This window comes from Typopeltis vanoorti, chromosome 1 (assembly GCF_054136105.1).
Source record: "Typopeltis vanoorti isolate ZY-2024b chromosome 1, IOZ_Tvanoo_1.0, whole genome shotgun sequence".
In the NCBI taxonomy this organism is placed as follows: domain Eukaryota; kingdom Metazoa; phylum Arthropoda; class Arachnida; order Uropygi; family Thelyphonidae; genus Typopeltis; species Typopeltis vanoorti.
In genome coordinates, this window is record NC_143549.1 from 17,791,999 (window position 1) to 17,813,502 (window position 21,504).

The 21,504-nt window shown below is 35.1% G+C and overlaps 1 protein-coding gene across 2 annotated transcripts in view; it reads left to right on the forward strand.

The window, feature by feature from the left end:
- The window catches only part of LOC150109817 (kinesin-like protein KIF11), a 575,645-nt gene that overhangs the window by 399,194 nt on the left and 154,947 nt on the right, over window positions 1-21,504 (forward strand). For both annotated transcript variants that reach the window (XM_090396826.1, XM_090396834.1), the window contains exon 19: window positions 5,792-5,853. In XM_090396826.1, coding sequence (XP_090252952.1) covers window positions 5,792-5,853 — 62 coding nt within the window. The remainder of the gene's footprint in view (window positions 1-5,791; window positions 5,854-21,504) is intronic.

Genomic DNA, 21,504 nt, shown 5'->3' on the forward strand with positions numbered 1-21,504 from the left:
CTGTGCTGAGTGCTCCAATTGTACTCAGTCCCTAGTTCTAGTGCTGACTCTGCCGACCAACTCCTGACCCACTGCTCTTGTTTCTTCTCGCTTTCCGTTTATATATTTTCACTCAGTTTTCCCGCCAAAACTTGTTCTCATTGTCTAGCTCATATCAATTCCATCTCACATGACTCATCCATAACTCACGCACTATTACGCTCACGCTTTCTATTTTTTAACTCCGTCTCCATGACATTAATTAGAGCAGTGCATAAGCATTACATAACATTATACCTTTTACATGCAGAAACTATATAAAAGGATATTTTTCAATTCAATTAATATATAATTAAATATAATGAACACAAATTCTTCTATCAATATAGGAATAAATAAAATAATCTGAACGTTATTTTTATAGAGTCCTTTCCATTATTAATACATATCCTAGATTAATTAAATAAAAAAAACCTCAAAGGTAATTATGAATAATAGTTTATAATAAGAGATTTACATTAAATAATATCTACAAATGTAGCGTTTGATATGGTGGATTATGTTGGATTCTGAAGGGAGTATTAATTTTAATTTCTCTTCATTCAGAATCCAACAATATATATATTATTAATGGTATAGTTGATGTTTAGACTTTCATTGTATTTTTGTGTCATTCTAACCCAGAAGAAACGCCACAAGTATTAGTGGTGAAACTGGTCAGTTTCACGGTGGAACCATGGCAAACAGCAAAAAGTCGGCTACTGGAACAAATCTGAAAACACACCCTAACTCAACATCCCCAGAGTTAAAGATTGGTATTATCAAAATAAGCCTGAATGGCAAAGAAATGGAGCTAGCTGAGGAATTAGATAAGTGCCAGATCGACATAATAGGGGTGACTGAAACAAACAAACAAACAAAAAAAAAAAAAAAAAACAGGTGAGATCTTTCTGAGCAATAAATACAAAATGTTATATCCACGCAATAACAATCGAGGAAAAGGAGTAGCCATAGTATTCAACACTAAATACGAAGCTAATCTTCTTGAATGGCAGGCAGTCTCAAGTACAGTGATGTGGGCTAATATGAGAATGGGCAACTGGACAATGAGATTTATTTGTGCCTATGGTCCCACAGAAGATTCTACTAAGGTAGAAGTGGAGGAATTTTTTGATGCTTTAGAGAAAGCAGCTGATACAATGAAAAAGGAAAAGTTGGTCCTTGTTGGGGATCTAAATAGCAGAGTAGGAAATGATTGTCAGACATACAAAAATATTTTGGGAAAATTTGGAGAAAAGAGCAAAGCTAATAATAATGGCAAATATCTATTGAATTTCAGCTCAGGACATGGACATGGTTATTACTAACACCATGTTCCAACATAAAGATGTGCACAAATTCACATGGAGAAAAGAAGCAAGGAATGAGAAAAGTATGTTATTGTTAATAGTGATGTTTTCTCCCTGGTGCAGGACACCAGTGTACAGAGGATTTGAAATTAGAAGTGATCACTATTTAGTCTTGAGCTTAAAATTGAATTTCATATTGAAAAGAATAACATGTAAGAAAATTTTAAAGCGAATAAAAGTTGAGCAGCTCTCAGATGTGAACTGTAGACTAAAATACACAGATTATTGAAGGAAAAATGAAAGAGTTTGAGAACAGGAACCAAACCTTAGAGATTCAGTGGCAAAGCTTGAAGAAAACCCTGATTGATTCAGCCAGAGAGGCATGTGGTGTGGTTGTCTGCAAGGATAGAAAAATCAGAATTCCATGGTGGACACAGGAAGTAAAAGAAGAAAGCTTATCAAAAATTCCTAGAAAATAAGTCGGATTGTGCTCTTAGAGAATACAGAGACAAATTTAAGAAAGCTAAACACTGTGTAAAACTAGCTAAACAAAAGTCATGGGAGGACTTTGGCAAGAACAGAGAAAATAAATTATTTAAATTAAGGGGATATTAAATCCCACATTGTTTCAAAACCGAATAAGAGACTGAAAGATCGGAATCAGAGTTTCATGCCAAATATAGTAAACTATAAAAGTATCGATGGATATTAGCATAAGCCAAAGCACGTAGTACAAACTAGGGCAACTCATAGCAAGGGTGGGTAAAGCTCTGATCACTATTCTTAGTATTTCTCATAATGTAAAAACACATCTCCTAGGAGATGTATGATGCTATACATTATGGTGGAAGGTGACTACCCAGACTGGTTTCGACCTTTATTGAGGTCTCATCAATGAGTAGGTAGACCAAATTAAAACTGAGGGTATAGCGAAAAGAACTTATGTACTTTGCTATACGAGTTGTTAAACAGACGCACCCATTAAATTACGTAAAGAGCCAATAGGCTTCTTTTCGGTGATGTAACATTATTTAAATTAAGGGGATATTAAATTCCACATTGTTTGAAAACCTGATAAGAAACTCAAAGACCTTCCTCCATAATGTATAACATCATACATCTCGGAGATATGTTTTTACATTATGGGAAATACTAAGAATGGTGATCAGAACTTTACCCACCTTTTCTACGAGTTGCTTGTACTATGTTCCTTATCATACGCTAGTATCCGCCGATATTTTTATAGTTGACTATATTCGGCATGAAACTCTGATTCCAATCATTGAGTTTCTTATTCTGTTTTGAAACAATGGGATTTATTATCCCCTTAATTTAAATAATGTTACATTGCTGAAATGAAGCCTATTGGCTCTTTAAGTAATAGAAAATAAATATCAAGAAGGTGGCAAAATATTCTGGAGTTCGTTGAACAAGGTTAGAAATGGAGGAAAGAGTGCTGTAAAAGGAGTTAGAGATGATAAAGGTAACACAAAAATGGGAGAAAAATATATCCTTGAAGTATGGAGTAATTACTTTGAAAATTTGCTAAATGAAACAAGCAATGATAGCACAGTGGTAAAAAAAACACTCAACAGGCGTACAGTCAGGAATACATATCCATATTTAAGCAGAAAAAGCCATCAAAGGCTTGAAATGTGAAAAGGCAGCAGGAGTAGATGATATTTGACCAGAAATGCTAAAGTATGGTGGTATAAAAGTCTTACAGTAGCTGCACTGTATAGTTCAGAATGCCTGGACAGAGGGGTGAATTCCTGATGATTGGAGTAGAGCTCTCATAGTACCCATATATAAGAGGGAAATAAAATAATGTGAGAATTACAAATTAATTATTTCTTTACTGAGTGTTCCTTATAAGATTTATACAAGTATACTTGAGAAACGGTTAAAGGATTGTGGAAGAAAAGCTTGGTGAAGAACAAGCTGGATTCAGGCCAAATAGAGGCTGTCAGGATCAGATCTTTACTTTACGACAAATAGTTGAGAAATCATTGGAATATAACAAAGATCTCTATTTAATTTTTGTAGATCTGGAAAAGGCATATGACAAGGTACCATGAGAAGGTTATTCAAAACACTACAAACGTATGGTGTGAATCGGACATTATATCAAGCAATAATTAGTCTTTATTTGAGTTGTAGGTCAGTGGTTAGAATTGAAGGAAGTATAGGAAGATGGTTTAATGTTAAATCTGGTGTGAAACAAGGATGTACATTATCCCCTATGTTATTCATTATCTATATGGATCATATTATGAAGTAAGGTGGTATTAAACTGAATTGAAAATTGGAGATGTCAGTGGCAGTTCTTTGCTTTATGCAGATATTATACTTCTAAATAAATTTGCTACAAGGCTGTACCGAATTTAGTCAGTGAATCTGCAAGATTCCCTGACTGAGAATAACATGTAATAGATATGGTATGAAGGGCAGCAATAAAAAGACAAAGACAATGAAAATAGGCAGAAGCATTGAAAATATCAACAGCATTGTGAATGGAGACCCTATAGAACAAGTAAAACATTTCAGCTACTTAGGTACTGTTTCAATGAAGATGGTAAACTAAATATGGAAATAAACAACAGAATCAACAAAGCTGGTATGGTAAGAAGTCAACTGAATAAATTTATATGGAATAAGAGAGAAATTAGTCAAAACACTAAATTAGCTGTATACAAGACAGTGTTCAAACCAATTTTAACTTATGTATCTAAGAGCTGGGTGAGAAATAAAACACTTGACACCAAAGGCTAGAGACTACAGATATGAGAGTTCTGAGAAAGATTAGGGACTTGAACAGATGACATCAATGGCGACAACATATTTAAAACAAGTAAATTAGAAAAGACCTTGAGTTCCTTAGAAGATAGAAATATAAGATCTGATAGTATTGGAATCTTGGCAGCTAACAGGCTGATTTGGCTGAAAATTGTAGATAGGAAGTTAGTAATGATGTAAATTTTCCATGTAGTACTGTCATGTCCTGTACACCCCTTGAGGGTACATGGCAGTAATTTGATGATGGGGTCATAACAAAAGTTGCAAATTCAACTCGGAAGATAATTGTGATGTTGAAGTGAATCCTGACACCTAAGGAAAAGCTGGTCATTTTGTTGCTTTATAAAGCCTTGATAAGACCACACTTGGATTACTGTGCTCATATTTGGTCTAAGCACAATAATCCTTTTGAGGTTCCAAGGGAAATGATGAAAAGAAGAGTTACAAAGATTATATCTGGATTATGAGTGAAGATTATAAGAATATGGATTGTAGACTGGTTAATAGGAGAAAGAGGGGTAATATGATAGAGATCTATAAACTTCTGAATGGGTAAGATATCATCAGATGAAATTTTTTTTTGTTATGTGGAAATGTGGGGAGAGAACACGGAATCATCCATGAAAGTTAAATTTGTTTGCATTCAGTAAAGGAGTAAGCTAGGTTTTTCTGTCAGAGCAGTGAGTGAGTGGAATAGTTTACCTTTAGGGGTAGTGAATGCGTCTAGTGTGAATGTATTTAAGGAGAGGTATGATAGCTTGTTTGGGTGATTTATAGTCTCGCTCAACTAGCCCTTGCCTCCCTGAAAGTGTCAGATAATAATACCTGATAAACAGATATCAGGCATTTAGTTTTAGTCTGTCAGTTTGACAAAACCGACATAGATTCTTCCATATCCACCAGTGCATTTCACATATGTCGAACCACCTGATCACTCTCACTTATTGATTACATTTTGTGATTTCTCTTATCACCCTGTCAGATGTTATTATTAAATCCAACACTTGTATCCTATTTGTTGCTTTCATCACATGTTGTGCAGGATAGTTATCCCTATCTTGAGCCAAGGAATTCATTCTTCTTTACATTTTATTTTACTTCTTATCAAAGCTTCTGTAGTTATTCATTTCTGTATTGTCTACCTATCACTTACTAGTGTCATTTGTGAAAATTTTTTCTGAATTAGCTCTCTCTCTCTCCCCCCATTCTGGCCTATAGCAACATTTCACCAAATATCTAAAATATTTACCTACTCCAAATTTACACTATATTTCCTCAAAGCCATTATTACTACTATTACTGATGGAACTTCCATTGAAAGAAGTGCTACATCGATGAGATAAACTCTTGTAATTACATCAGGAATACCCACCCATCCTTTATCCTTTCTAACCTCTCAAAAAATATTATCTGCCACAACTCTGTCATCATCATCATTACTTTGACCCCCTAATTGTCATTGCTTTTACATTATTATATATTTGCATATTTTAACACATTAGAAGTTAGTGAAACAGAAAAATATCCACACCATGAAATTCATTTACATGATTAGCTTCCATAAAATTCTATAAATTATTCTAAAATTATCTGATCTTGTTTGATTTTATTTTAAATTGATAATCAATCTTGAAGTCATAATTTCATGTGGAAACAAATTTATTTAGCTCAAAGAAGAATTAAGTACTGTGGAAGAAACTAAAGTACTCATGAAGACTAGAATAGAAAAGTAAGTTATGAATTATAAATGAATGTATCACTATGATATTTGCTTTAGCAAAAGAATGAGTAACATCTTGTTAGATCTGAAATAGGCGACTTCAGGATTTACCTGACGTCACCATTCCAGAATCTAACACTTTACATAAAATCACACTTGCATACTTATCTTTTAGCAGTAAAAATGTGTTTTTTGTTTATAACAACTTCCTATATAATAATTTGTGAATTTTGTGAATTTTAAAACTTTATACCTAATTGTCTAGCATAAATGTAAGTCAGAAAAAAGGACAAAATAAGAGAGGAATTGTTAATGAAATAATGCAAGTGAAAGAATGCAAACTATTCAACGACATAGGGCAAAGATCACCCTAAATACTTTAGGATCAGAGAATACCCGCAGGCATTACATCTCAGAAGGCACAATGACACATACGTTCCCTGAACCAAGAAATCCCGTATGTTAATCGGTGAAGTCACCTGAACGGAGACCAATGGGTGAAACGATGAGAAATTTCAAACTCGGAAAGGTGGCGCTCTAGGAGAGCGAATAAAACCCGCGACACGGAAGAAAATGACCCCCGTTTTTTCTTGTTCCTGAGTTTTCTCTCCGTGTGCTCCGAGAGTTCTTCGCGGTTCAGCTCTCGTATTTGAGGGCTGACTTACGACAGAGTTCAGTATGACACCGTAGTAGAGTTTCAGCAAGATAAACCGCAGGCCGTAGTGAGAAGTTCATCTACGTAAAAACCTAGGCAGAAGCATCGCATCCAGCCCAAGTGAGCGCGTGCAACCCACGTGCCGTTAAAAATCGAGACAACCAGATTCGAAACGAAGGACGGCAGGAAACTGAAGAAAAAGAATAGATAAGTACCCTCACTTATTCTAGCCCTTTTGAGATTGACTAACATTTAAGAGAGTGAAATTTGAAATTTGTATTAGAAGAAAGAGTGAAAAGTTTAGATCTGAAAAAAATGACTGTTTTCTTGAAACGAACTTTCAACCAGATAGAGATTCTGTTATGCTTGTTCTGAGAGAGTTTGAAGAACGTGTTAAAGTGCCTTAATGTTAATAATGAATTGTTATCTTAAATGTAATGTGTATTGAGTTATTGAAATATTGAATTTTGCTAATACTCTGAACTTAATGTTAAAAATGAATTGTAATCATAAATGTAATATGTATTGAGTTATTGAGACATTGAATTGCTGATACTTTGAAGTAGCATACTAAAATTAATTTAAGACTGAGAGAGTGAATGAAAGTAAGTGATTTAACTTTAGATTTGATGATCAATTTGACTTGTGTAGCATCACTAATTGAATTTAATAAATGTTTGATTCTTTAATTATGTGTTTCTGATCATGTTGACTGACTCTGACCCTTTATAAAAAATCAAACCTGAGTATGTGTGAGTGTGCAGGAATACCCCAATTGGAAGTAAGGGCACGACTGCAAACGAGTAAAATTATGCCAGAGAGCCCAAGTTTCTAGGAATTTAATTATATTACTAGTAATACCTGACATTCTATAATTAACCTAAAGGCAGTGTCTATCTCTAACTTTAAGGCTCAGGCTGGCACAGTGAAAAAATAAATTTGCTTGAGTGATCAGGATAATATACAGAATTCAGGGAACGGGTAATCTTCTGGTGGCCCTTAAAGGTTAAGTTACATAAGAACGAGCATAAAAGAAACGAGATGTAAGGCTAAGTTTATTATTAATGTGGAACGTGTAACAATGATGCAACCTACCTAACGTGGAGACATATGCAATAGAATTGAATTTTGCGACTGTAATAATAAATGCTAAACTTGAATAAGTTGTCCCAAGATATCAATGAGAAAGATACTAGATACACATTAAATAGAAAAGAAGGGACGACACGACAATGGCACAGCCGGTAAGAATTTGATTATATAAGATTTTAAGTAAGCAAAAGGATAGAATTAAGAAACAGTAAATTGTATGATAAGATCAAACTGACTAACTAACAAATAGAAAGACAAAAGATTAACAATCTGATATTATGCTTTCAGATGTAATCAGTGAACACAAGTGCAAATCCCAAAAGAATATGAAGTTAGGAATTTTCAAATAAAACAAATTCTATTTGCACACAATTTAGTGAGATTCAGACTGTAATATTATCTCCTCTTTACTTTATTTAATTTTCATTATTTTCTGATATCATTATTGATTTAATCATTTATTATTAAAACCTTTGACTTGCCTTTGTATTCCTTTCCCTATCAGTCGTAATACCAAGTTTGTAGTCATTGCTTGTGCTAGTCCAATCAATCTTAATCCTCTCTGGGTGTAATTTACTTCCTCTCCCCTTCTCAAAGTCGCAAGTATGCTAATCTTAACATGTACTTAGTCTAGACTCAGGAAGTGCTTCGGGCTAGAACCAATTCCCTTGTCTATCTTGCTGACTTTCTCTTGCAACAAACAAATAAATCTTTAAAAATGTATTTGTTTTTTCGACTGCACCATTGAAGATCACGTAGAGGAATTTTATGTCTTTCCCATACATGCAAGAGAAACGTCCAACTCGACATGGAAATATCTCTGAAGTTTAATTCTAATTCAAGCAATGTCTAAAACTAAAATTCAGTCAGTCATGGCTATTCTATCTTCTGAACACACAAGTTCTATGTTTTATGAGACAGTGCATTGGTAAGGCATAAAGAATTAGGCAAGTTATTAACAAACAAAACTGTTTATTCATTCTAAGGCAAGGTTAATTACAAAGATTCAAACTACACAAATCAAAATATGTCTCTGATTAACTCAGCTAAATAACAGTGGAGACAAAAAAAAAAAAGAAAAAAAAAAGCATGTCTGGTTCTCCACTCGATTAGATTAGCACTTCTCGCTTAAACTTTATGACAAAGAGCATATATATATATATATATATATATATATATATGCTCATGGCAATCAGACACATGGGTAGACATATACGCACCTCTAACGTAACTTAACTCAGGCCAAAGACAGAATTAGGCATAACTAAACTTCACAACCAATTTCCCTTTCATCACATAACATTAGCAAATTTCTCTGAATTCTGTATACAATTAGTTCACCGTTAATTAGAAGTGTGGCTTTCCGACTTCACAAAAATGTTCGTTATACTGACTATGAGATCGGCATTCTTAACCTTAAATTTCACAATCTAGGAAAGTTCTACAAAATTCTTACTTGCAATCTTCCCAGCTAGTTCAGTACACTAGATTCTAGAGATCACGATCAAGTTCTTCTTCCTTCCAGTAAAAACCAAATTTGGACAATAGCTCACGACAACGATGATTCAGCATACTCGGAGATCATCAAGAAACTTCATGGTGGGACTTCTGGAATAGACCGTCACTGCTGTTACGAATCTCCTATCATTGTTGGACTTCTGCTGGTGGGATGTGATTCCCTGTCCTTGGAACAGCTGGACACAGGATCCTCTTTGAATCAAGACCGAAAACGAGAGCCAGGAACAGAGCGATTTGGCCTCTCGATTTCTCCCTTTTATCCTATTCTATCGACCTTGGAACTTCCTCAGATTAAACTGCCTGGATATTCTTGGAGGGATTTCCTCTGCTACCCTTCCTGTCGCTGAGTTTTGGCGAAAAAACCCTGTACCTCATTGACCAACGCGATTTTTGCTAGCCTCAGATCAAGATGTCTAATCCTGTCTGAGCTATTTCATTGGGTGTACAATTTCAGTGGTTCTTAAATATTTTAAAAATTTACTCTAATATTTTAACAGATTTAATACAGCAAAAAAAAAAAAATTGAGGTAACCGTTAATTCAACTAAAAGTATTTTGTATAGAGGTGCTTAAGGGTCAAAGCTGTATAACTGAGAGGAGACCTCCACGTAGCCTTTAAAGGAATGCGGAGAACTGACCAGGGCTTCTGACCTAATGTCCAATCCTTACCTTCTCGTGGTGCACCCTGTTGGGTATCTACCTGGATACTGAACGAACGAGGATGGGCTGGCAATATGGGATTTAGCCGACCAAATTCTTATTGATTAAACCAAAATAAAAAATGATGGTACAAGACCAAATTTCATGCTGGCTGAGATGTCGCCCGGTTAAACAAGGCCCCCATTGTTTTCTCCAGGGAACCATGGTGAACAGCGAAAAGTCAGTTACTGCAACAAATCCTAAAAACACCCCAACTCAACATCACCAGAGTTAAAGATCGGTACTATCAACATAAGAAGCCTGAATGGCAAAGAAATGGAGCCTAGCTGAGGTATTAGATAAGTACCAGATCGACATAATAGGGGTGACTGAAACAAAAAAAGACAAACTGGTGAGATCTTTGAGCAATAAATACAAAATGTTATATTCAGGCAATGACAATCAAGGAAAAGGAGTAGCCATAGTATTCAACACATAATACGAGGACTGGTTATTACTAACACCATGTTCCAACATAAAAATGTGCACAAATTCACATGGAGAGAAGAGGCAAGGAATAAGAAAAGTCTCATTGACTGTTATTGTTAATAGTGATGTTTTCTCCCAGGTGCAGGACACCAGAGTGTACAGAAGGTTTGAAATTGGAAGCGATCACTATTTAGTCTTGAGCAGGATAAAATTGAATTTCATATTGAAAAGAATAACATGAAAGAAAGTTTTAAAGCGAATAAAAGTTGAGCAGCTCTCAGATGTGAACTGTAAACTAACATACACAAAGATTATTGAAGAAAAAATGAAAGAGTTTGAGCACAGGAACCAAACCTTGAAGAAAACCCTGATTGATTAAGCCAGAGGAATGTGGTGAGGTTGGCTGCAATATTAGAAAAATCAGAACTCCATGGTGGACAGAGGAAGTTAAAGAGGCAGTGAAAGAAAAGAAGAAATCATATCAAAAGTTCCTGCCAAATAAGTCAGCTTTTGCTCTTAGAGAATACAGAAAGAAATGTAAGAAAGCAAAGCATTGTGTAAAACTAGCTAAACAAAAGTCATGGGAGGACTTTGGCAAGAACATAGAAAATAAATATCAAGAAGGTGGTAAGATATTCTGGAGGATGTTGAAGACTTAGAAATGGAGGAAAGAGTGCTGTATAAAAAAATAAAAAAAATGAGAGATGATACAATCTACATGAAAACAGGAGAAAAATATATCCTAGAAGTATGGAGTAATTAATTTTAAAGAAAACTGCTAAAAGAAACGAGCAGTGATGATAGCACAATGGTAAAAAAAAAAACACTGACCATGCCTGCAGTCAGGAATACACATCCATACTTGAAGTAGAAAAAGCCATCAAAGGCTTGAAATGTGTAAAGGCAGCAGGAGTAGATGATATTTGACCAGAAATGCTGATGTAAGGTGGTATAAAAGTCTTACAGTGGCTGCACTGCATAGTTCAGAAAGCCTGGACAGAGGGACAAATTCCTGATGATTGGAGTAGAGCTCTCATAGTACCCATATATAAAAACGGAAATAAAACTGAATGTGAGAATTATAGAGGTATTTCCCTACTGAGTGTTCCTGGCAAGATCATTGCAAGTATACTTGAGAAATGGTTGAGAAGAATTGTGGAAGAAAAGCTTGGTGAAGAACAAGCTGGATTCAGGCCAAATAGAGGCTGTCAGGATCAGATCTTCATTTTACGACAAATAGTCGAGAAAGCCTGGTAATATAACAAAGATCTGTATTTAAGTTTTGTAGATTTGGAAAATTCATATGACAAGGTGCCAAGAGAGAAGCTATTCAATACGCTGCAGTTATATGGTGTCAATAGGGCATTATATCAAGCAATACTTAGTCTGTATTTGATTTGTAAGTCGGCAGTTAGAATTGAAGGTTGTACAGGGGAAGATGGTTTAATGTTAAATCTAGTGTGAGTCAAGGATGTATATTATCCCCTCTGTTATCCATTATCTATATGGATCACATTATGAAGGAAAGTGGTATTAAACATGATATCAGAATTGGAGATGTTAATGTCATCTCTTTGCTTTATGCGGATGATGTTATACTTCTAAATAAATCTGCTACAAGTTTGCAAGATTCTCTGACTAAATTGAATAACTGTTGTAATAGATATGGTATGAAAGTCAGCAATAAAAAGACAATGACAATTGGTAGAATTGTTGAAAATGTCAACCGTGTTGTGAACTGGGAACCTCTGGAACAAGTAAAACATTTTGGCTACTTAGGCAAGATTTTTAGTGAAGATGGTAAATTAAATATGGAAATAGACAACAGAATCAACAAAGCTGGTATGGTAGGAAGTCAATTGAATAAATCCATATGGAATAAGAGAGAATTTAGTTTGAATACTAAATTAGCTATACAAGACAATGTTCAAACCAGTTTTTAACTTATGGATCTGAGAGCTGGGTGAGAAGTAAAACACTTGACCAAAGACTAGAGACTACAGATATGAGTGTCCTGAGAAAGATTAGAGGCGTTTACAGATGGCATCAATGGCAATATCATATTAAAAACGAGGATATTAGGAAAGAACTTGACATGGTCGGCATCTAGGAGTGCATTAGCAGAGCTAACCACCTGAGATTAGCTCTGCTAGCGAGGAAAGATTAGCAAAACAAGTGTTCTCTGCCAGGTTTGCAGGAAAACGACCCAGAGGAAGACCAAGATACAGGTGGATTGATATGGTACACTGTGTCTTAGATGATGGAAATATAAGATCTGATAATGATAATATTGGCATCTTGACAAGTAATAGACTAATTTGGAGGAAAGTTGTAGATAGGAAGTTAGTAATGATGTAAATTTTTCATGTAGTACTATCATATCCTGTACACCCCTTGAGGGTACATGTTAGTAATTTGATGATGATGTATTTTGTATAATTTCTTTCCAAGTGAAATTGGTATAGAAAAATTTTGTTCTAATTTTTCTTGATACAAGATTTTACTCTGACAAATATTAATAAACAATTCACAGGAATTTAAAAATCTGATAATGAATTAATTTCTGAATTGAATTTACAAAGTGTATGCATATAGAATCAGGAAGTTCCTTAATGAAAATGGATTCTCTCAAGGTTCTTTATTTTTGACCCACAATGTTTAAAAGTTAGTGCAGAAATGCTTGTCACTTTTTTAATTTTGAATAAATACCACTCAAATACATTCAAAAGTTATCTGGCACTCTGGAGAGAGGCGGGGCGGTGCAAGAAAGCAAACCGTTATGTAAAACTAGCTACATAAAAGTCATGGAAAGACTTTGGTAAGTATATAGAACATAAATATTAGCAATGTAGCAAAACATTCTGAAGTATATTGAAAACACCTTAGAAATGACAGAAAATATATGTTGAAAGGAATCAAAGATGATAAAGGTGACATGAAAGCTGAAGTGAAAGATATTCTAGAGGGCTTGGAATAATTACTTGGAATGATTGCTAAATGAAACAATCAGTGGTAGAAAACACAACAGGAATGCAATCTGGAATAGATATCCATACTTAAATAGAAAAAGCTGTCAAAAACAAATATAGAAAGCTAGTTGGAGTAGATGATATTTGACCATGTTCAAATATTATTACTATTAAGAGTTGTTGAAAGTTTGGTTATACTATAAATTAAAGATACCAAGAAATTATATACTTGGTTTGATCCTTTATCCAATTGTAAGCAAAGTTTGGGCCTGAAGTATTTTCAGGACTGGGGCAACTGATATAAAGAAGCTAATGGCTTCACATCACTTACCTTAGTATCCTATAATGCAAAGCACATATCTTTACAGGACATGTATAATCCTGTGCATTATGGGAATGGTTGCTATCCAGACTAGATTAGACTTTTGAGGTCTCATCAGTGGTAGCCAGAACCAGAGGTTGAAGTCTTATTTTCATATATGATTAGCCAAAAGGTGTTGCACCTTATTATTTAAATACTCTGGATTAGAGATAGTTGTTGGAAGTTTTTCCACTTGGTCAACTAAGTGGAAAATTCAAAAAACTGCAAAGCACAGTGTCAGTACCATAACGGTGATTCAGAGAAAAGTGCATTGCTTTGTCCAGGAAACAAAATTGTCGTGTTGTACCTCCCCCCCCATTTCCATGGCAACCATTAACGAAGTACTTAGAGGGTAGAACGAGTAAATTTTTCATAACTATGTTACCACAATAGAGTATATTATGAAGACATCTATATTTTATAAGTAAATATAGAAAGAAAGGATTATATTTCTTCTAAAGATTTTCTAGAGAGCTTATGAGCAGATTATTCTCATAAACTCGGGTAAATTTTTGAAGCATTTAAGTTTCTTTCTGAATTTATCATATGAAAAATGGATGGATCCATAAAATCCTTCATTGTGATATCTGAATTTTGCCACACTCAGCTCTGAACTTCAATATTTGTTTATTATATTTAACAGAAGTAAAATTTTATTTTATCTTTTTATCAAAAAAGATCCTTCGTATTCATTTTGGCAATGCAAAATAAACAGAAATAGGAATATTAAAAATTCATGCCTATTTCAAAGCTGAATATATTCTTACATTGTTTCCACCCATGAGAGATTATTTGCAATCCCATAGTACATTTTGCATTGTGGATGAATGAAGGATTTTTTTTATATTTTTCATCATGCTTTATATATTCTTTTGTATTTTTAATTTAATTTTTACATAGTCCAGAAATCCTGTTCTAGAGACCAAACATGAAACTTTTTCAAGCCACTTCAGGCCTCCAATAAGTGAGGACTCCCCCCATCTAAAGACAATCACAAACATCTGTGCACATGACAGGATTCAAATCCACAGCCTGTTGGTCAGATAGCTGGCATCCTACCACTTTCTCTACAACGTGATTTAATTTGCACTCAACCCCCTTCAAAGGAGTCCCCGTCTGAGTTCATGCAGTGATCCCACTGGTTGAGGTTCTTTTTGGATCTTCTTAGCAGTTTCGCACCACCACCCCTTCAGCTTCAATTTCATTTTTTGGAAACAAGAAGTCGCAACCAGCTAAATCTAGCAAATAAGGAGGATGTGGGACGACAGCCATGCTGATGGCTGCTAAAAACTCTTGCATGTTTAAGAAGCCACTGGAGGGAACGTTATCACTGTGGAAGAGCCATTTGCAACTTAGCAGTTCCAGTCTGTGATGAACATCTCTGAACCGCCTTAAAAAACGTTGCGGTAGAATTCTGCACTGACCATCTGACTGGGTGGGACAAATTCTCAGTTAAGTCCCCTTTTAACATTGAAAAAGACACTCAAAATGCTCTGTTGCCTTGCCTCCTTTGGTCTCGAGGAATGTGGATGCTTTCATTGCGACAATTGTCTACGGGTCATGGCCGTAAACCCAAGTCCTCGTCCCTGTGATGACGATTGGGTCATCAGTGGCTTTTTGATGAAGATCTTACAGACATCCACACATTGGTCCTCCTGGTTAGAAGTCAATGGTGAATGAACTTGGCAGTGATGCGATGCATTGAAATCTTTTGTGATGATCATTTGAGCTGCTTCATATGAAATTCCAACTCTGGCAGCAACTATAATTCACCCACAGTTTGTAGATCTCTGCTTGGCGTCTTGCCAAGAATACTAGATTCGCAAAATCACATGCTTTATAGGTAAAATTTTACAACTGTTATACAAGCAACATAGTTAACTACAATGATCATAAAAGAGAAGTTAAGTTTCAGATGCATAATAATAAACAACTCTTCCCACAATACAGACTGATTACCCTATTATCAGAATAGATTGTCCTCCTGTTGACATGTGCAGAAGTGTCGAAGGGTCTCGAATCTGTGGGTGTACTATACCTGGGTGGTGTTGTGTCCTGAATAAACTAAGAAAGGTTTTAACATGAATTATTCAGGACACAACTTTAGTTAAACATGGGCAGAGAATGTGGCATGTTGGCTGTAGACTAGAAAGGTAAATTTATGTATATAACTCTAGATAAGGAGCAAGAAATTGTATAACAAATGAAAGAAAAATTGTAAGACCTAACCTGTAATGCATGCAGGTCAGATAAAGAAATTAATTAAAGCTGTTAAATTTATTTTAGAACCCCTCATGTATTATAAAGTAGCAAAGCCTGTAAGCCAGAGTCCAAGGGTGTCACCTTTAACCGTCCTGTGTTATGTATACCAAAGGGGGGGGGAGGTAGTTATAGGAAAGAGAAACTAGAGCGCTTTCCAAGAAAAACACAACAAGTGCACGTGCGATGTAATAGAGGGAGCTGGACACCATGACGTAAACCCACGTGACCGCGTTGGCGGGCATTGCGATAGCCAAGAAGAGAAAATAAACAAAAAGGTCAAGCAACCCCCACTTAAGGTTTTTTTTGGGTTCCTGTTTCCTAACCATCAGATGTAGTTCCAGTCCGCACCGACAGAGAAAGTTCCTGGCTGGCCGTGGAAGGCATTGGTTCGTCTGTCGCAGCGTTGAACAGGGTCTAGCTATTTCCTAAGACTAGGATAGCTGAGCGATGTCGTGCAACGGAAGAACTAAGTAGATGCTGTCCGTTCTGGCTATGCTCCTGAGCTATATCGCCCTTCCCGTCAAGAATCTGGCCATATAGTTTATCGAAGGTGATCAGATGAAAAGCAGAATGAAGAAGCCTTGATGCCCAGACAAGGCAAGAAGAAAGACAGAGTATCAATTCGGGGACAGTAAAGTAGACTTTTTGTGTTATGTTTCCCTAAGAACATTTGTGGAGTGGACTCATTTTATGGAACTTTAAGAACTATCTACAACTTGGCACAGGCCCATTTATTTGAGAATTGTCTGTCTAGCAAGGCCATGTTTATTCTGTATGAATTAGTAGTAATGTGTAAAATGATATAACTAATGACCACGTGAATGTAGAAAGTGTGATAGGTGTTAATGAGATAATGTTAAGTTACTTATAGAGATGGTCTAAGCAAGTTTGTTTATATGTTTTGTATAATAGTATTGAACCAAGGATCTTGCTTGAGAATAATTCAGATTAATTAGTAGTAATGCTTGCTTGTATGATTTCTCTATTTAATAAACATGTTTTTTAGAACCTGCCTGATCTGTTTTAGTATATGGATTCAAATAGCCACTCATAAAAATATTGACGAACTTAGCGGGAGGAACCCATGTGTATGATTAAACAAAACAGGCCATGACTGCATATAAGAATTTAGTGAACAGAGATTAGATTATATTATAGTTTAATTATTGTGTATCATTCTGAGAGAGCCATCCTGGGTAAGAGTCGCATCTATCCTCGGTATTGGCTGGCACAGTTATAATATAAATTTATCAATGCTTATCAGGTGGACTGTCTCAGAAGATGTGTTAATGGTCATGTCTCACACAAGGCCCTAAACACTAAGTAACCTACATGTGGTTATACTATAGAGAGGCCAAATGACTGCACAATTAAAAAGGGGAAAGAATTGAGTAGAAAACAGAATAAGTATAGGTTGTTTTAAAAGGGAAGGATATGCGAGAATAAGAGATAAGATTAAGAAAGAAATAATAAGAATAACAAGATGAGTATAAACATAAACTAGAAAAGGTCATAACAGTGGTGATGCATCCATTTGCACTGATTTGTCGAACAATTTTGGCAGATCATCCCAGCTTCTCATCCTCCTCCAAGGTTGGTTCTAACCCTTCTTAACCTGGCATTAGTAAGGTGGCGGTGTTGCAGTTATTTCTTTCTATATCTTTGGGGTCTGTGACACTCCACCTTGCTAACGCTGGGTTAAAATGAGAGTGTCACTCAGAACACTGAGTTAAGTTCATGGCTTCATTTTCATATGCCTTGTGAAGTGATTCAAGGATGTCTGTGGCAGATTTCCCCATTTTTATGCAAAATTTTACATTTGCCATTTATTCTAATTTCATGTTCATGGTGAAATTGCACAACATCACAAACACATAAGTATAACTGTTACACAAGTTCCAATGTACCCAGCTTAGTGCCACATGGCAGGCTGACTTAATGTCTAAGTCTGACTCCTGGCAGAGCGAGACTGTAACTTGATCTGTTTGCTAGGGATCCAGCGAAGTCCAGTATCTTTTTGATAGCACCTTGTATATAGAAAGTTGAAAGTTTCTGATAAAGACCAGAGTTTGAGAATACAAGTTTCTGTATATTTATGTGTTTCTTTACAAATCATACAACAGATATATCTATTTATTTTATCTATTATCACTGAAATGAAGACTTGTAGACTCTTCTTTGATAATTACTTGATTCACTGGCTGCTGTTGGTGTATGAAAAAAATACAGCTCTGACATAGGTATTGAATGAGGGTTCTTGCCATTTTAAGGCTTCTACCTGATTTCTGATAAGAATCCAGCAGTTCAAAATAGCTATTAGGTCAGTGAAATCTTAATCAAACACAGTAACAAAAAAAAAAAAAAAAAAAAAAAGGTGAATATATGGACACCTGGGCTATGCTTTGTGTCTTAAGTAGTGCAATCGAAGGCAACTCCAATACTGAGAATTGTATTGTCACAAGCTCTCTGGCCAAGTTTTGAAATATATATATATATATATATATATTGGATTATGAAATTAGGATTGTTCTTTTTGTTGTTGGATTTCCATGTGGTTACATGGTCAGGGAAAGTATTATTACATACAGTATGTCTCTCATTACCAGATGCCGCTACTTTGGACCTACAAACAAAAAAAGGATGGAACACCTTTTCCATGACAACTGGTTAAAGTAACCTGTGACACACTGGTGAGTGCATGAGAACAAATGAACAACCTCAAAGTTAAGCCAGGTCTGACCTTACCTTTATCCAGAATGAACAAGGCCAATAACTTTGCAAACAACAGGAAGAAAAAATTACAAAAGTGGTGATGAAAAATGTATATCAAACAGCGATTTTCTAGTGTGAAAATCTAGGTGTTAACAGCCAACTTGAAAACCAAACTACAAGTACTGCATAAGGAATGTGAACTAGACAAAACTTCTTCATTCCAGCAAGTTCAAATTTGATCATATTTTCCTTGAAATGTGAAATTGTCCAAACCCGAACTGATCAGACTGCATGCCAATATTCAAGTTTTGGGAAATAATCGCTGTTAATGGTTCATAATTTTTTTAATTAATAATTAAAAAAACCGAACATATCACTGAAGTAATCCTCCCTGGAATGGGAGTACATATTTATTCCCCATTCCACACAAAACTCCCCTCTAAGTAAGCCTAGAGTAGGTAGGGGAGTTTTGGTGTACCAAAAGATGCACCAAGGCTGAAAAAAATGAAGAACCAAGCATACCAAAACTGGCTATCATCAAGAACTCCATTTACCCCAAAGCAGAAAACTTGCTTTGTTCCCAAATGGCAGCTGTGCATTTTCGTACTCTGGACAAATTAGTTAGCCACAACTATTGTCTAACACTAATCCTATCACTCCTGCAACCAGATGGGTCTATTGCATCGTCACCCACAGAGAATCTTCTGGCATCATGCATTTTCCTCAAATGCCTGCATAAATGATTTTGATAAATGTCCAAACACCTGACACTCATGCACTGAAAATGGGTATTATCAAGAGTTTTGTACATAGAGCTCATACAGTCTGCTCTTCTGATTCCATTTTATTAGATGAATTAAATGAGATTAAAAGCAATCTGATATGTAATGGATACAAAAAAAAAAAAAAAAAAACTACCATTCAAGAAATTATTGATAATTATCATTCTTCTACCAGACTACAATCCAATGTGAAAAGAATTTCAATGCCTAACTTAAAGGAACTTTAGAACAAATAGCAGGGATTATTCTTAAATTCAATATATACAATTTCTTCAAAACCAGCTCGGAAAATGTCTTTCTTCCTTCCTACCACCTACAAATTAAGGCCTCTTTTCTTATGTTCTATCACATACCCTGCTAATGTCATCTTTGCTCTTTTGAATGGACTGGGCATTCCTCCTTGATTAGAGTTGAAGAACATCAAGACTATATTACATTTTTGGAATCCGACAAGTCTGTTCTTGCCTCTCATACTATTGACACTAGGCACTTTTTTTTTTTTTTTTTTTTTTTTGGAACTAGATAAAACTTCATTCCAGCAAGTTCAAATTTGATTATATTTTCCTTGAAACGTGAAATTGTCCAAACCTGAACTGATCAAACTGCATTCCAATATTCAAGTTTTGGGAAGTAATCACTATTAATTGTTCATAATTTTTTAAATTAATAATTATTGGTCTCAGGACAAAGTAGTTGGCCACAACTAATTTATTTTAAATTAGTTTTTATCTATGCAACTTTCTACAATTGTGCTTTTGAACTCTAATCAGGCCAGCTGGTGGCATGTGCAATATAATATACACAGGTGCTGCAGAAGAAAAGGCACCTAAAAGATCTCAAAAAAAAAATGAGATCAGAGTTTAAACGAACAACAAATGGTACAGAATGGTACATATAATTATGAATGTACGTCGTCTTCCGTTCGGGCCCCTTAAGATCTTCCCAGAAATGAACAAATAAATTCTGAAATTGTATCCTGGACCTGATTATATCACTGTAATTTTTGATTAAAATTTACAAAAATATACCTAAGATAGTCCTTTATTTTTTGATGTATCATAAATCAACTTATGATTAATTGCTGAGTTCCGTGTAAGGGCTGTATCCTAATTTTAATCGGATTGGATGCATGTGGTACAGCCTTGAAAGTTGGCTTACTACTGATGACTCATTCTTCTCGACATTCTAGCTTGTTATATTAGCAGGCTGTTCGGGAGGCATCGACACAAAATAATCGGCGAACTCTCTAGTCCAATGCAAAACATTGTTGTAAAATTCTCTTATCTATTTTCGTTGAATCTTCAAAATTAATTTATTTATTAATGCAAAATTGATGTAAAGAATATTTGAATAAATCTCTTAACTTTATATTACTATTTTATATTATTTTGAAAATTTATGTAACTTGAAAAAATTTGTATAAGCAGGACTAATCTGTAATTTTCATTTTTTTCATTTCCTGTTCGTCTTATTCACACTTTATTCAAAAAAAAAAAACTTTTGGAAAGGCGGCGAACGTTAATTGCTCACAAGAAAAATACTATGCACTGGTCCTGACTCTAATAGTGTAATATCATACACTTCAGCTGCTTGTGATGTTGGGAATGTAGTTAATGGGATCTCCCTGACAATGTAACATATATATATATATATATATAAGCTGTAAAAGTTATTTTAATAGTTCAAATTATCGCTGAAATAGAATTAATGTCCTATTATGGTCCCTTAGTATGGATGGATAACTACAGTCATCCCTCGACTTACCTCGGGCAGGACATAAGTCCCTAACCCCTATAACTCTGTTAAATCAACAGAGTTATAGGGGTTAGGGACTTAATCATTTTAATTTTAAAACCTTATAAAACTGTACTGTGTGTTACTTCCACTATAAACCAGGAGAATAATCACCCAAATCTTCCTTCACAATCACATCTTTATTACCTTCCCTATGTGAAGGATCAGACTGTGACTCTTCTGGTGTACCCTTTGTTTTGTTTTTATGAAAATGTCTGTGCTTTGCTTATTCCTTTTCTTTTCATCATAAATTTGTTTATATATCCTTATGTGAAGGATCAGGCTGCGACTCTTCTGGTGTAACCTTTTTTTTTTTATGAAAATCTGATGTGCTTTGCTTATTCCTTTTCTTTTCATCATAAATTTGTTTATATCAAGTAAATGCATC